General features: G+C 38.0%; 2 protein-coding genes and 1 long non-coding RNA gene across 6 annotated transcripts in view; 1 reads left to right on the top strand and 2 right to left on the bottom strand.

Moving 5' to 3' along the window:
* Window positions 1–16,935, bottom strand: part of LOC101743353 (TAR DNA-binding protein 43) — a 490,523-nt gene that overhangs the window by 340,158 nt on the left and 133,430 nt on the right. The gene's annotated exons all lie outside the window — the stretch shown is intronic.
* Window positions 16–16,935, bottom strand: part of LOC101738334 (probable ubiquitin carboxyl-terminal hydrolase FAF-X) — a 32,497-nt gene continuing 15,577 nt past the window's right edge. Inside the window, exons 22-49 of one of the 4 annotated variants that reach the window (XM_038015730.2) lie at window positions 16,826–16,924; window positions 16,605–16,753; window positions 16,265–16,378; window positions 16,081–16,189; window positions 15,173–15,326; window positions 14,492–14,622; window positions 13,700–13,906; window positions 13,142–13,303; window positions 12,362–12,599; window positions 11,968–12,135; window positions 10,990–11,063; window positions 10,786–10,898; window positions 10,530–10,703; window positions 10,266–10,407; window positions 10,029–10,182; window positions 9,234–9,381; window positions 9,027–9,147; window positions 8,788–8,924; window positions 8,547–8,730; window positions 7,954–8,063; window positions 7,687–7,871; window positions 6,902–7,092; window positions 6,716–6,808; window positions 6,442–6,608; window positions 5,852–6,083; window positions 4,942–5,145; window positions 4,309–4,424; window positions 16–3,476 (exon numbers count right to left, since the gene is read on the bottom strand). In XM_038015730.2, coding sequence (XP_037871658.1) covers window positions 3,311–3,476; window positions 4,309–4,424; window positions 4,942–5,145; window positions 5,852–6,083; window positions 6,442–6,608; window positions 6,716–6,808; window positions 6,902–7,092; window positions 7,687–7,871; window positions 7,954–8,063; window positions 8,547–8,730; window positions 8,788–8,924; window positions 9,027–9,147; window positions 9,234–9,381; window positions 10,029–10,182; window positions 10,266–10,407; window positions 10,530–10,703; window positions 10,786–10,898; window positions 10,990–11,063; window positions 11,968–12,135; window positions 12,362–12,599; window positions 13,142–13,303; window positions 13,700–13,906; window positions 14,492–14,622; window positions 15,173–15,326; window positions 16,081–16,189; window positions 16,265–16,378; window positions 16,605–16,753; window positions 16,826–16,924 — 4,242 coding nt within the window. In that variant the 3' untranslated portion in view covers window positions 16–3,310. The remainder of the gene's footprint in view (window positions 3,477–4,308; window positions 4,425–4,941; window positions 5,146–5,851; window positions 6,084–6,441; window positions 6,609–6,715; window positions 6,809–6,901; window positions 7,093–7,686; window positions 7,872–7,953; window positions 8,064–8,546; window positions 8,731–8,787; window positions 8,925–9,026; window positions 9,148–9,233; window positions 9,382–10,028; window positions 10,183–10,265; window positions 10,408–10,529; window positions 10,704–10,785; window positions 10,899–10,989; window positions 11,064–11,967; window positions 12,136–12,361; window positions 12,600–13,141; window positions 13,304–13,699; window positions 13,907–14,491; window positions 14,623–15,172; window positions 15,327–16,080; window positions 16,190–16,264; window positions 16,379–16,604; window positions 16,754–16,825; window positions 16,925–16,935) is intronic. The other 3 variants (XM_038015731.2, XM_038015732.2, XM_062672600.1) reach the window with 3 other exon arrangements.
* LOC134200210 (uncharacterized) lies at window positions 4,316–11,379 on the top strand. The gene is made up of 3 exons (XR_009975032.1): window positions 4,316–4,471; window positions 4,963–9,412; window positions 9,854–11,379. It is a non-coding gene; the product is annotated as an uncharacterized LOC134200210 (long non-coding RNA).

Here is a 16,935-nt window from a genome sequence, read left to right as displayed (position 1 = left end):
ATAAAACAATACATATTTGTTTTTTAATTTATTCCTTGATTTTTAATATCATATCTGATTGAATGCTTTTTAGCATCCACCGTTTATGTCAAATGCCATTTTATTAATATATTATTTTGACATAGAAATGTTACAAAACTCAACTGATCTTAATTCTATCAATACATTATTAAAGTTTTTATGATCTTCACACTTAATGAAAAATGCAGAATTTCGGATTGCTCGCATGCCAGTTGTTAGTAATGCTTGGTCTGATTGTTTTTCTGTACTTTTATATTCGTTTTTTACATACTTATACGCATTCGGCATGCAGATGATTTTGCTTGTATTCGTTACATGAATGATAGCCTATTATGTATACCAACTAGTTTAAGCGGTGGATTTTATTTGAAAATACCATTCGTCATTATACTTCTACTAAATCTAAATTCAATCACATTACATCTCCACTCAACATAACATTATAAACTTGCTTTTATAAAAGATACTCCATTTAATTCATTAAGCTATTTAAAAAAAAGGGTCACCTAACACCCTTGTCTAGAGCGCCATCTTTGGTAATAACATCAACAACAGTAAGCATTTACCGCCCAGTTTTTCACTCATAGTTACTACTATGTTAAGTATCCTATAAAAAATACAAATAGCGATTACGCCTGTTAATGGTTAAAGCATAGAATAAATACGTACCCCTAAAACACTGTTGTATTGCCATAATTTTGACTTCGGCTGTAATACAGACCGATACAAATGTTTTATCTAAGTTTGCCAAATCTTCAAACTGTACGACAAACTACACACAGCCAAGTTGCATTGCAAGTTTCAGAGTACATTATTGGACAATCCGCAATTTGAAATTTGATCGTGATTTAAAATTTAATTAAATATCGTTGAACTTGATAGTAATCCTACATTAGATAGTTTAGTTGTAATTTCACTTTAAACTTTGAGATGTCTATATATCACTCTAACGGTCTGCACTTCGAACTTAATAATCATATAGTAAATAAAGCGTGTATATATATTTATATATATACGCGAATTAAAATGATGCGATCTAAACAAATTTAGACGAAACCAATTAGTATCGATCTATCATTTATTTATCCACAGTGATCGTTGGAGTGCAGTCCCCGTTAGCTTGCCACCACGTGTTACAAATGTGAACGTAATTTCTTCTCAATTGGAATTTAATTCATAGTGTCTGTTTACAAACTTTGCTATTTTTCACAAATAATATCTATAATAGTTTTTTAATACACAGCAGTCGCATCACACACGTTTTGTGTTTATTATACACGTATGACCTCGGACATCAAGGTACAGTGATTTTTATATTAACTACTAGACCTTTCTACGACACCTTTAATGCACAATAACTATAACGCGCCTTCTTTATGTTATCATTCACCAAGTTACAACGTAAATTGGTTTAAGAAAAGTAAAAAAAAAACTTTATAAAACGTAGCGAGTCTTTTGTTTACAAAAGATGTTGCAATCGAATTTTTGTTACCACTCCACTAGCGCTGTCGACAATAAACACTAAGAATTTCCTACGATTTTTCCGTATAAAGTGGGGACAATGTTATTCAAAACATTGTCAACCCACGAATGGTAAAGATAATCCTGTATTTTATGACACTGTTCGTAAAATTCAATCATAAGAATGTATTCCATCTAGTTAGTTACCCACAGCATCTAAGTTCAAATGAAAATGGTGACAGTCTTCACTAATATTATTCTAATAGATTTCATTAATATTCTATACGAATGGATACCGGCTCCAACGTGATGTATGGGGCTGTCCGACTCATTTGTATAATTTTAATCGAATATAATGATAAGCATTTAGTGGATTAACCGTACGTAGTTAGACAAGTATTGATAATTTATTGAAACTACACTTAGTCAAAATTAATTAGTACCAATCTATCAGTTTCGTCAAAATAAAAGCATTGTTAGACTTTAAAGTGCAAGCATTGAGCAAATAAAAATAAATTAAGGCACTCGATTCACGCAGCCACTACAACGAGAATAATAATGGTCCAATCGATTTTTAGTGCTTTGAAAATGATAAAAGATACTCTTATATACAACGGTGGTACAAATAAAAAAATACGTTAAACAATAATTTGTATGAAATGAAAAGATTACAATTTAACATTTATATTACAATGGTGATTGGTTGTGTGATAAATATTAACACAGTTTACAGCCTGGTAGCTCGAACATTAAATCTAAATTAAATTAAAAGAGAACATTTATACAACGTGAAATATAAAAATAAATAACACATTATCATACAAAGCAGAACATTGATATAGTGGCAACAATTTCCTGTTAGACTAGCAGTTTCATCACCCTATATCTATTTTCACATTTTTTTATTCAAATTACAGACTAAAATTTCGTTACATATTAAACAAAAACGTTTTTCCTTTTTTTATTAGGCCAGAATAAAATGCACATGACCTCGGTTTTTCTCATATTTACAGACGGTGTTCTATATTATTAATAAAAAAATTATCTGTTACGGAGCTATTGTGTAGAGTTTGGTGATGTTTTATTTCCAGTTTAATAAAATAGTAGGTAAATATATTCAGTGAAATAGTAAAAAAAAAGGTATAGTATTACGCAAAAGCAAAGTTTTAAAGACTGTATACAATTGACGATCAACTTATTTAAACTAATATTCGTTTCTAATTTAAATGTACAACGAAATAGCTTAATATTATGACCATTAAAACTGACTAACCTTTTCATATAATGAATTCTGTAAGCCTTTGACAAATATCAATAATGTGGTCATGTACAAATTTAGTAACAAAATTTTCAAAAAAATGCAAAATCACCTGTTGTACTCTAATGTAATAAATAATACTTTTAAAATTATAACGTTCCATGTCCAATGATTTCCCATTAATGTTTTAGAATTAATCTTTTAACGATACAAACTTTTGAAGGAACCAAATTTAAATTATTCTATTTCGAAAAAGCTCTCATGGAACGTTCCCATAGAAATTAATAAAATATTTACTTTTAAAGCGAAATTAAGTTCTATGAGGGACTAAAACGCATTCCCGTCGGGATGGAGGCGTGCGGGCTTACATCACAGAATACAAAGTGCAATAAAGCCGAGACTGTCGAGTCCTCACGCAACAACATCAAGCCCTCGGGGCCGACACCGTATCTCTAACAAAAACTCGGCGAATTTCATTCTCACACAGCAGCTCCGGGTCAGTCCGCAGGACATGCAGGCAAACAGTCACACACGGTGGACACGTGATAAGTGCATTTAGAGCGAGCACATTCAGACTCCGGAGAGCGCGTGGGGCTGCAGACGTCGGGGCTCGTCGTCTGGTGGTTCGTCCTCGTCGCCGCTGTCCTCGCCAGGCTCGCCCGACCCGGAGCCTTCGGCAACCTCCCGACCTTCTTCTTCTTCTTCCTCATCTTCGTCCGGACACAGCTGATATGCTCTGTCACACGGGACATATCGTAATATCAATCGAAACGAACAGACCATAACATTTGGGGCTAACGTATAACATATTGGATGTAGACCAAATTCTGCCAAAGCCAAAACTGTATTTTAAGTTGGTATCCATTCTGTTGGCAGTTTCCTTTTCGGAAAACTGGATAGATACCACAAAAAAAATCCGCTAACATTTTGTGAAACAACTGAGTGCACTTCGCTATAAGCTTTATTTAAATATACTTTTATGACGTATCTGAATGATCTAGGTTACGAATCACCTAGTGTAAAGTGGTCACCGGAGCTATCACAAGGTGAATGCCGTCACTTACCTTGAGACATTCATAAGTTTTAGGGCTTCCCTTGAAAACGAAACGCATGACTTAACGCCAGAACTAGGCTGGATGGTGGTATCTAAATGTTAGTCGACGATCGCAGTATGCTGGTATAATACTAAAAAAACGCTATTGTTCATACTCTATTAAACTTCGTTAACCGCATTTCCGATGACCGGGGCGGTGTTAATCTAGACAGTGATGACCATTTATAGTGATGTGATGAGCTAGGTGTGATCTATCAAGTAATGTCATTTTCGCTCATTTTAAGACTTCAAATTGCTGGCAATTTGTGTATGAGCAAAAAATTAGCTGTTCTAACCTAGGTATATAAAAAAAAATATTAAAAAAATTGTTAGATATACTACATGCAAATCTAAATTATGAAAATGACTGTGTGTCGGAATGTATTTGCCACATAGTTTAACAAGGTTCTAGAAACAACACCCTGAAGTTGCCCATATCGATTTTACAGTTAGAAATAATAATAAAAAAACTTACTTTTCTAGAGTTTTCCTCGCAGAGTTACTGCGTTCGAGGAAGTATCCGCTGGACGTTTCATTTGAGGTTCCTGGCGGAGACCACGTGCCGTATGACCCGTATCCTGGACCGTACTTCTGAAAGCAATCGCGATAATGGAGACCAGGTTTCCGGCTGTCGTAAAGTGACAGAGGCGACGAGTAGACTGAGTCGTCGTGGCCTAAAGGATAAGACGTCCGGTGCATTCGTATCTAGCAATGCAACGGTGTTCGAATCCCGCAGGCGGATACCAATTTTTCTAATGAAATACGTACTTAACAAATGTTTACGATTGACTTCCACGGTGAAGGAATAACATCGTGTAATAAAAATCAAACCCGCAAAAATTATAATTTGCGTAATTACTGGTGGTAGGACCTTGTGAGTTCGCACGGGTAGGTACAACCACCTTGCCTATTTCTGCCGTGAAGCAGTAATGCGTTTCGGTTTGAAGGGTGGGGCAGCCGTTGTAACTATACTGAGACCTTAGAACTTATATCTTAAGGTGGGTGGCGCATTTACGTTGTAGATGTCTATGGGCTCCAGTAACCACTTAACATCAGGTGGGCTGTGAGCTCGTCCACCCATCTAAGTAACAAAAAAAAGAGTACTCACGCGATCGAGTTCGTCCTGCAGCCAGGCGAGCAGCTGCCTCCAGCGGCGCCGCGCGTCGGCCTGCGTGTGCACGGCGCGCACTGCGAGCGGCGTGCGGCACATGACGCCTACCACGAGCTTCACGCACGCGTACGCACGCTTCTGGTAGTGTCCGCGCGAGCGGGCCGCCGTCTCCAGCAGTCCCGGCCTCTCCTCAGACACACCCTGTATCCAAGACACGTCGTAATTGCTAATAGCTAAAATTGATCATCGCATCATTTGACAATATTGCTCATTGTGTGAATTCTCTAGCATAACATTTTATTATATGCGCCGAATTGGTAGAGTCTCTTTGCGACGAGTCTTGACATGTGTGCACTATAAAATTGAGACTTAAAACTCGATGTCCCAAGGTGGGGTGCCGCCATTTTTTTCGTTTATGTCTATGAACTTCGGTGGCGACTCAACATCAGGTGGGCCCATATTAGCAATCAAAAAATGTGTAAATACACAAAAAAGCAGCAAAGCAATTTGTTAGTTTCCTAATTTTGATCTTAGAGAAAAGTTAGATAACTTATTAAAGTATATAGCTAAAAATTAAACTGTTTTTTTGTGCGTTTTATACTATCAACAACACTAATCACGTAACAAGTTACGACATGCATACGTGGTGCTGTAACGTCGAGAGACAGAAGATCAAGCGGGCAGTTTGTAAGGACCAACTCGGCATTAATAACAGAGTTGGTCCTTAATTGTAATTTCGCAATACCAGAAGTAAGATAACGGTTCTATTATACTTATAATGTCGAGATTTATTCGAATAGGTCAAATTTAGTACAGCCTTTAGAAACGCATGTTTATGTGTCGATTTAAATAAAATCATTTTACATACAATGATTTTATGGTTAAGCTCGATAAAGTAATGGCTGACCTTGATAACGTTATGTATGCGTCGCTGTTGCCAGCTGTCCTCCATGAGCAGCAGCGCGGTGAGCGCGTCGGCGTGGCGCCGCAGCTCGTGGCAGTACGCGTACGCCATCTGCCACAACAGCTCGGACAGAGCCAGCCGAGACCAGCCCGCGTTTTCCCAGCACAGAAACTGTAGTATACGGATGCCTTCCTCGCAGCCGCAACACTCCTCTGTCAGTTTCTTCATGTACGTCCTGAATGTAAGTTTAATGTTTAGTTATAGTTGCATCTAGTTCAATTCATTGAAACGCATACTATGAACTACTAGATGTTATTAAGTTTCATTTTGTGAAGAAAATGCTTAAAAAATTACTCTAATGATTTTTTTAAAGGTAAACTTTTTAATAGACAAACACAATCGAGATGACTAGGTATATCAAGATTATTGATAACAGCGACTGAGTCACGAGGACGAGCCAGGCGGGCTAACACGTGTTCAAGGGTTTATTCTTTAATTTAATTGCTTAAATACCGATGGACAGAATAAACTTTCCTTTAAAAGGAGCGATGGGATTATACGTTTTTTCAAATGGTTGTGAAATATACAAGTACCCGGATCTGTTGTAGAGTATGTCGGCAACGAGGGGTGACATGACATGTCGGTCGGCGGGCGCCACGTGCGGCGGCTCGGCGTACGGGTTGGGCAACGGCGCCGCGCCCTCCGCCGCCGACTGACACCGCCCGCTAACGTCGCAGCACCGCAGCAGAGCGCACACCACCTGCCACAACAAATTATTGGTTTAAGAGTGGAATATGCAGAATGGTGGTGGTAGTGGCACCCAATCTGGCGTGCAATATTGACTAAATTAAATTCGAAAATGAGCACCTGGTGTACTTTAGCAGATTCTGGATACTGGTATTTTCCTCCGGACGATGTATCATCTATACAGGCCGAGAGAATGATGTCCAAGATTTTTAACTAAAAAAAAACAACAATACATTTTCAAATGATTAGACAGAAAGATATCAGTGACATAACATGACCACATAAATTAATAGAAAACAAAGCTACCCGGAGTAGTTGTAGTTTCTCCGTGAGTCCCAGGTTGGCGTAGGTGAGGAAGAGGTTATAAAGCAGCGGCAAGTGTCGCGAGCCGTGTGCATCGGGGTGCGGGGCGGTGAGCGCCCGCACGCTGCACACGAGCTGGTCCGACAGAGAGAGCGCCTCCTCGCGCGTGCACCACGAGCCGTAGCCGTTACTCACTGTGGAATACCGACGACATGTATATAATGGTTTGATGGTAGTAATTAAAAAGAAAAGAGACAGTGCGCGATGCATGCGATTTTTAACAGTTAAAATGGTTTTCAAAAAGTTATAATAAGCTTTAAAGTGTTATGTCAACTCGGTTAAAAATGAAAAACATATAATGCTTGCTACCTCAACGTTATTTTGTACCAAGATACATAAATATCATAAAATTTTCTAAGCTAACAAAGAGATAGAAAAGTGATCTTGTGATGCAGTCACAGCCCTGCCGTAGTGAAATAACAACAGGAGAAATCAGGAGAAGGATATAAATCCGCAGAATATATCGATTAATGAAAATTGCGTGTAATATCGCTTTATGAACGCTACTGCTTTATGAACTTTAACATGAACAAAAACTTTAGCAAAGGCACATCTCTGCCACGAAGGTTACATAAAATTTGTGAACATTTAACAAAATCCCATTATTACTATCTCATTGATCAATGAGGAAATTAAGTCATTCTACAATACACACTACAATTACTGAAAATAAAAATTAAATATCATTAGGTGAACTTTGGTTTTTTCACACAAAAATAAGGACTCACCTGGTGGATCTTCAATTGAAAAATGTGCTAGGAAAACTATAATCTTCATAAAAACTATTCTGATTTCCGCTGTAGGGCATGATAACAAATAATCACATATTCTATGTGGATATCTAAATATTTCAGTCCCGAACCACGCTCTAATCGCCGATGAACACCTCAGATGTTGACATAGAATTTCGTGCCTGAAAAACATCAACATAAATTATTATACAGCTAACTGACGTTTTACACACACAAACACATACAACCTCAAAAGTAATTTACCAGTCAGCCGCAGGTCCTCGCAATGTTTTCTTTGTTCGAAATCCCACTTGGAATAAAAACCGAGTTGCCAATTGTACCGCTAGCATTGACATTTCCTCTTGTTCAGGCCCCTAAAACATTACGAAATGAATTACACGCACTAAGATTAAGGCAACAAGATCCAAAAACCTTAAAGATAGATATCTTGAGTGAATAAAGAAACAAAACTTTCACACCTATGTACATAGGTATTGAAGTATTAAAAGTACTTTGTACAAGTACTAAAACACGGGAAATCTTAAAAAGGGCTTTTAACACATATTTAGGATTCAACATTGCAATTCCTTTGCACATCTTATCATTTTGTCGTCCGGCAACACCACAGTGGTGTCGTGTGCAAAATAGAGGCCAACGGCAGGCCACACCACAGAACTTATGAGAACTAACAATGAGATTAGTAAAACTTAACAATTTATAATTACACGATAATGTCAAGAAAGGCCGGCGAAAAGTCAAGTAATCCGAATTAGCGCTGTCGACGCCCAGCGAGTAAATTTTTACAAGAAGTGCTGACGGCAAAGTGTTAAAATCTAAAAGCAGTGTTATCTACTTACCCAAACAGTACTTTGTTGTACACAACCATGTGTCAGTTGTAATCTCATACAACACAATTTTTTCATAAAATTGAAATGTTCGAGACTAAATTGATCTTGATTATGGGAGAATGCAATATTGCTTCGACGTACTGACATCCAAATCGGCTGAGGTATGGCACTTTCCCTATAATTAATATCACAACTTTAAAAAAAGCTAAAGATATGAAATTAGTTTCTTAATAATGATCAAATAACTTACTTGAGTGTTAGATTACGCATTGATTGCTCGAGACCGACTGTTTCTATAGTATCCTTCCTGGTATAAAATAGCATGTAGGCATTCCACCATCGTTTTTGTCGTTTATATGAAATCCTTTTCAACATTGGATCGTAAACCTAGAACATTGTCAAGTTACGTACAGTTCATACGTTAAATAAGAAAGGCGTGTTATTTAATTATTTCGTGGGTAGTATTGTTTATATCATAGAGATCCTTACCTCTCCCATATATTCACCACCAAAGCATTGCGCCTTCATTTCTTCATCATCGTGCATTGCACACTCCGATACATCGCCATCGTCTAATTTTACCCAACGGCCAGTTTCGCTTCCGTTATCCCTGTTTCAATAGCCGTTCATTATTTTATCAATTTTTCAATAAATAAAGCTGCCTATTCCTATTTTTATTTTGTAATTTAAAAATACCTTAAGAGCACGTATGAATAATAGTGCCCACCGGAAGCCTGGCCGGAGTGTACAACGATCCCGCTGAGTTGATAATTTGTTTCAGGCGTCCGCTCCTCGCCCCCCTCCCATAGAGTCGAGTCACCTTCCGCTCGTGCTAGGCCCCACGCTAAAATTATTCCAATATTGTAATAATAATAGTAATTTCATTACATGAAGTCGTCGTGGCCTAAAGGATAAGACGTCCGGTGCATTCGTATATCGCGATGCAACGGTGTTTCAATCTCGCAGGCGGGTACCAATTTTTCTAAGAAAATACGTACTTAACAATTGTTCACGATTGACTTCCACGGTGAAGGAATAGCATCGTGTAATAAAAATCAAACCCGCAAAATTATAATTTGCGTAATTACTGGTGGTAGGACCTCTTGTGAGTCCGTACGGGTAGGTATCACCGCCCCGCCTATTTCTGCCGTGAAGCAGTAATGCGTTTCGGTTTGAAGGGCGGGGCAGCCGTTGTAACTATATTGAGACCTTAGAACTTATATCTCAAGGTGTGTGGTGCATTTACGTTGTATATGTCTATGGGTTCCAGTAACCACTTAACACCAGGTAGGCTGTGAGCTCGTCCACACATCTAGGCAATAAAAAAAAAATGTTTCTTGAGTTCAGAAGTGGGATGCTTTTTTAAATAATATTGAATTACTTCACGTCTAACCTACGTAGATTGACCAAAAAGGGGAACAGGAGTAATATTATTTCGCGTTAATTCAAGAAAATCAATATATTTTAATATAGCACTTTACAAAATCTGACCTGTATAAGGTTCGACGTCCAAGTCTCTCGGGAATTCAAAATAGTCATTGAATTTTATTGCACACACTTTTTCGAAATCATATTCAAATCTTTTCAATTGTATAACTAATACTGGGGGCAGTTTGTTCAGACATAACCTTTTCACTGTCACCACCTTTACATGAAAACAAATATTATTGGTAAATCAGTAAAGTTTAATACTATGTATTGGTATTACTATGAAAAATCAGGTCGTACCTTTTTATTGCATTTATCACAGTGATAAGCATCAGCACCTTCTAACAGTTCACCACGGACATAAGCTTCTAATGATTCTTGGAGACGTGACATATTTCTAATATCTAAAGACACAACACTGAACGGCTCTTCCTTACAGTATCTGTAACATTAATATTTCAATAAGTATTGTGTATTCGACATTATCATGAGGTGCAATTACAGATTTAGTAAAGTATAAAAAACTAATCTAAATGGGTTACACAATTGCTAATAAGATATTACCTATGCGGACAGCCTTTGCAGATCTTTTGATCAGAGTAAGTTCCTCCCATCGTTTTTGCCATCAATTGATCCTGTCCCAAAGACTTCAGAGCTTCATCTAACGACTCGACCAACGACATGAAAAATTCAACTGCATCCTGCTGTTCACGCAAGTTTACCGGTTCGCCCTGTAACCTAAAGTACATTGATACTGAAGTACAGGGCTACGACATTAAAGTTTACAACTGAAAGTCTCATAACATGAGCACATCATTACCTAAAATGGGCCCATAATCCTCTTGGAACATAGTATTGCAGTTTGCTGCAATGTAAATGTGCAAATATCGCCTGTACTTGTTTCAATATTGTGATGTTATAGTCAGTATTATTCTGAAAATATTCATGAATATTAAATTTGAATTTTGTATTGTATATTAACACAATACAACCTTTGATTACAAAGGTTTGGTGCAAAACTAACCTCTATATTATTTTCTAAAATACTGTGATGGTGACTTTCTCCAGAAAAATCTTCGTTGGGATCTGTTGCTGCTCCTGTGTTGTTTTTTTGATAAATTATAATTACATTAATTTAATAAAAACCTCCCAATTAAAAATTTTACAGTATGTGATTTTCAATAAAGGGTATTTTCTTCGCGAGCCATCATTAAGACAAAGGGACATATTTAAAACTACTTTTACGGTTTAATTTCGCGCTCACACATAGCATAACATTGAAAGGTCGACGAATAACACCTCAATGCAACAAATAACACCTGAGACGTCCGTGACCACAAAAGGTAAAATAGAGTATTTGAATCATCGTAAATAATATAATGACAATAAATATGTAATGATAGCATAACTGTAAAACTAGTTTTAATTTTAATAAATTTTAAATTTTCGAAGTCGTCGTGGCCTAAAGGATAAGACGTCCGGTGCATTCGTATGTAGCGATGCACCGGTGTTCGAATCCCGCAGGCGGGTACCAATTTCTGTAATGAAATACGTACTTAACAATTGTTCACGATTGACTTCCATGGTGAAGGAATAACATCGTGTAATAAAAATCAAACCCGCAAAATTAAAATTTGCGTAATTACTGGTGGTAGGACCTCTTGTGAGTCCGCACGGGTAGGTACCACCGCCCCGCCTATTTCTGCCGTGAAGCAGTAATGCGTTTCGGTTTGAAGGGTGGGGCAGCCGTTGTAACTATACTGAGACCTTAGAACTTATATCTCAAGGTGTGTGGCGCATTTACGTTGTAGATGTCTATGGGTTCCAGTAACCACTTAGCACCAGATGGGCTGTGAGCTCGTCCACATACCTAGGCAATAAAAAAAAATAAAAAAATGGATTTTTAATTTACACGAAAATGTCAGTGAAATATTTTTGGTCATAATAGAATTAATTGCGGGAGTGCAGTTATTCATCAATGGCCATCAAGCACCTGTCGTACCTTGCACAGTGAGTATGGTATCTCTGACAGCTCGGACACAGTATAGCTGCTGCAGCACAGAATTCATGTAACACGTCGCTCCAGCATTTTTTAACCCCACAAGTCCAGCAGGCGGCCGTGGGCCCACGCAAGGCATGTATTCCCATTCAGCTAATGGCATTGTCTTGTCTAAAAGTAATGATAAAAATTAAATACATTCAGTATTTTGAATAAACAATATATTTTTAATTAGTACTTGTAAAAAAGTAATTCCAGGGTCTGTTGCTGACACGAATTCGTGATATTCGCAAACTTCAAAAGTGATTTGGGATGACAACTATTTTCTGCATTAAATGAACAAAGTACAGAACCAGAGTCTTGAGTATTCTAATAAAGATCAATAGTTTGAACATACCACTATAGAACATTTGTTCTAACAGTCGTGCAAGCGCGGCCATGTTGAGAACGCAGCCGTGTACGAGCGCAAGCAGCAGGTCGGCGGCGGCGGCGGCGGCCCCCGGCGTGCGACACAGCGGCGCCGGCGGCTCGCGCCTGCAGTCCGACGCGCTCCCGCCTACACCGCCACCACCATTCCCGCTGCCATTCACGTGCCAAGCCCATGAGTACGGCCACAAAAATTCCGTCGTTATTTCCTATTGAAAAATAATCACAATTTTTTAGTTGATGATGTATGTTGTTGACTGATGTATTTTTTCGCTTTGAAACAGCTTATTGGTTTTCAAAGGTTTTTTTTTATGAAAATTAAAACAGGCATCCGAATTTAAATGACAAAATTTGGGTGATAAGGGATCCCATAAAGAGCTTTTCCCAAATATTATTCATATTTTACATAACTTAATGAATCTAACATTTTTCACGTCACGCTGTATGGCTAATCGTTCATATACTTTAGTTTGTTTGTATAATTTAGCCATTTTTAGCAAGTCGTACGCTTGGGCCACAAATACGTCATACGCTATGAAACAGTTGTTAATTGTTGTAGTTAACATTAAAACTTTCAAAAATAAGAGCTGTCTGTTTGCCTTTTACTGAAAAGGGATAAAAATAACATCTTCTATTACGCATTCATTCATAATTTATTCAATTCGAGATGGGACTTTGTATGGAATGTACGCTGTGCTTTTGACTGAAGCCAATGATAAAAGTCAGGATCCAAGTAGTTATAAATTCTTACTTTAATAAGTCCAGAGTCTTTATGGTCCGGATGAGCTCCATATTGGTATTTGACCTGTGCCGGGACATGAGCAAATAATTCTTTCGTCAAATTAAGGTGTCCTTCGAGAAGAGTGTCGTCCAAGGTGTCGGGGTTAGTTTTCGCGGTTCGAAGCCAATCCACCTGAACAAATAAAAGGCATATAATCATCAATAATTCTATTACGATTTTTTTTTGTTGCCCAGGTTGGTGGACGAGCTCACGGCCCACCTGGTGCTAAGGCGGTTATCGAAGCCCATAGACATCTACAACGCAAATGCCGTCACCCACTTTGAGATATAAGTTCTAAGGTTTCAGTACAGCTGTATGATGATGATGATGATGACAAAGGTGGCCCCACCCTTCAAACCAAAACGCATCACTGCTTCACAGCAGAAATGGGCAGGGTGGCGGCACCTACCCGCGCGGACTCATAAGAGGTCCTCCAGTAATAAATTTCGAATTCAAAGATGTTGCTCTTCTGAGGATATGTTTATCCTCTTCCCAGTTGGATATTAAATTTCATTATTATTGTTATACCTCGAGCGCGAGGTCTTCGAGTGTACGATCGGTGGGTCCAGCGAGCGCGACGAGACGGCAGAGAAGTTGCAGAAACTGCATAGCGTGCGCGGCGTGCCGGTGCAGGCGCAGCGCGGTGCCGGCCAGCGCCGCCAGCACGCTGCGCGCCCCGCCCCCGCCGCCCCACGCACACATCGCCAGCAGCTGCTCCGCGCACGACACGCGCACCTGCAACCGACCACACGACTGACCCTACGCTCCGATGCTCCCGTCGTAACCTTATCATCTTATCTTTTAATGGTAGGCAGCAGCTTGGCTCTGCCCATGGCATTGCTGACGTCCATGAACGACGGTAACCACTCACCATCAGGTGGGCCGTATGCTTGTATGCCTATTAGGTAATAAAATATATATCAGAAATCGTAAGTCGCAACAGTGTATCCAAAAACAACTTGATCTTTTTCACGCATTTTTCGTTGCGTTCATGTATTGAACCAAAAATATTTCTGACACATAGTTTAATGTGAATTGTCATGCCCAATTGATACTTCTAAACGAGAATTCAATATCCAATGTATATATATATAAACGAAAGAGGAAAATCTCAATATCACTTCAAACTGAAGATAATCAAGCCTCAATCCTATCATCGTAATCGGCGTAAGTTGTGTGATCCGAATTTCGTCTATGTAATATTCAAATGAATAACTTACATAAATGTATTGATTTAAAGTTCATAATTTAATTTGTTCACTTACTTGTGGATTTGGGCAATCGATGATTTAAAGTTCATAATTTAATTTGTTCACTTACTTGTGGATTTGGGCAATCGATCATTAAGTAAAGAGCGGTATCCTGCCACCAAGGTTCGTTAAGCAACATATCCAGTCTTCCGCCGCCAAGCGCCATGCATATAGTCACCACTTCCATACATTCTCGGACCACTAAAGCCGTAAAGTGCAGCCTTAATAATCATCATCAAACAAGTATGAAAACTCAAATTACATCCAAAACAAATAATACAAGAGAAACACGAGCTTGATGAATGGTATAACCATTAACTACGTAAAAAAAATTACAATTCTTTAATATTACAACTCTTCGTTCAGATGAAAACAGGAAATATCTTTTTACTATCTTTTTTTGAAATGACAGATAAATAAAAACTAAATAAAAACATACATTGATCAGGGCATCGTAATACATTTTGTGTGTGTAGTGTGAAAGTCACTTTGATATTTGATGTTTCTATCGTTCGCAGGCAATAGTAAAAGGGGGCAATAATGAATCCCTAGATAGGTACTGATTAAATAGAGTTGTCGAAGTACCTACACATTTCCGACAATTATTATTCTTGTATTCTTCAAATATTTCTCATTGTTTGGAAATAGTGTACAATGACCTAACCAATGATGTAGTAACTAATTATATCCGTTTATTACAACATGTATCTAAAGCAACTTTAGAGCTTTTGAATTTTAGAAGTTGGCTTACAGGTAACGTCGTCGGGGTGTACAATGCTAGTCATCTCGACAGGCTGCGCCACAGAGTATCCGAGTGCAAACAATGCCCGGACCGTCGCCATCGTAGGGACGCGCCACCACACTAGTGACGATACGGAGTCACTCTCTTCTCCGGCGATCACAACCTTCATTGAAAAAATTAAATTGGTTAAACTTTGCAAGGCACTGACTTTGTTTATAATCTTGCTATGGCGATGCGCATGTCGTACGGGCTCCATCGAGTCGATTGATTTCTATTCGCTATTACCGCAACGGCCTAGAGTCACCCCTCGCTTAAAATATAATTATTAAATTCATAAAAAAAAAGTTTTACTTTTTATGTGAAGAGTCCCACTACGATAATTTTTTCGTTTCTCTAAATAAGTAGATGAGCTCACGGTCCATCTGGAATGAAGTGGTTAACCACTTTATACTAGTTGGGATGTGAGCATGTTCACCACTTTATGCTACTACTACTTCTCGGTCTCTAACCCTTACATCCCTTCACCTCCCTGTTTAAATCGAGAAATATACAGCTGCAGCTCGAGCTAACAATATGTATAGGTATATAAAGGTAGAAATTAATATTTCTTTTTCTTTTGTTTTAGTCCGCCAAGTCAACATACTAAAATAGGATTGTGTGGATTAAACGCCATCCGCGTTTCATGTTAAACAGTGACTTGGGTGTGTTTGTTTGAAAATTTAAATTGAACGAATTATTATTATTAAGTTCTATAAATATGAATATATTCTATATCTATAAATTATGTCCAGTTTTTAAGTAATATTTTTACGTTAATTTAATACCTTGGCACTGAAATACCATAACGTTTAACGGGTGAATAGAATAAATTATTATTAAGAATACTTAAGATAGAGTTGTTAAAATGAGGTAAAAACCTGTTCTCCTAATGAATTCGCTAACTTTTCCGCTACTGCTTTCACGATCATTTCACAACTGTGATTTGGTATAGTGGTGAGAGCCTCCCTTAAAATAGTAAGATCCATTCTGAAAAAATAAGAATATAGTGTTAAAAAAACTATTTACTGCGAATATTTTACAAAAAAAATCTTAAAACTGTACCTAAAATCTTTGTCCACCGAAACATCAGATCCATCTGGCGCCAATATTTCAAATAAATATCCCAAGGTGTACAAAATTAACTTCGCCAGTCTCACTAAGGCTAAATAACCTACCCTGGAATTACAAATGGAACAGTTAATTTTTAAAGTTTTTTTTTTTTCAATAATAAAATGATAACCTCGATAAATAAGTTTCGATTTTTATCTGATCTATGAGGGATTTGATTACATTGTTACATGTATCGTATTTTAGTTACCAAAATTAGCTGTTATGATAATCTCTAGTCATTGTATAAATACTTCGAAATTGAAAATCGTTCAAAGACAATTGAATACCTTACCTTCTGGTGTGGGGAGCAGCATCTTTTAAAAAATCCTTGTCAGAAAGGCATTTTACCAGTAGCGGAGCCTTCTTTACACAGGCCAGCTGGTAATTCCGGCTGCGTTCTAGTCTCGTGTCTGACGACGGCATCACCATGCTGTACAATACCTAAACATTCAATACGCGTTGCAATATGCCACAAACACATTGAGAATACCTAGTTACCCGACAGGTACACACCTCTATATTGTAAGCTACAGTCGGTGGTGATGGTCCATAAAGCATATCTCTGAGTTTCGTGTCGTCCCTACATAACAATGCTTCTGTTAATTTCTCCATCTGTAACAAAA

This window comes from Bombyx mori, chromosome 15 (genome assembly GCF_030269925.1).
Source record: "Bombyx mori chromosome 15, ASM3026992v2".
NCBI lineage: Eukaryota > Metazoa > Arthropoda > Insecta > Lepidoptera > Bombycidae > Bombyx > Bombyx mori.
Note: the sequence above shows the minus strand (reverse complement) of the source record. Positions and strands in the feature narration are given on the sequence as shown.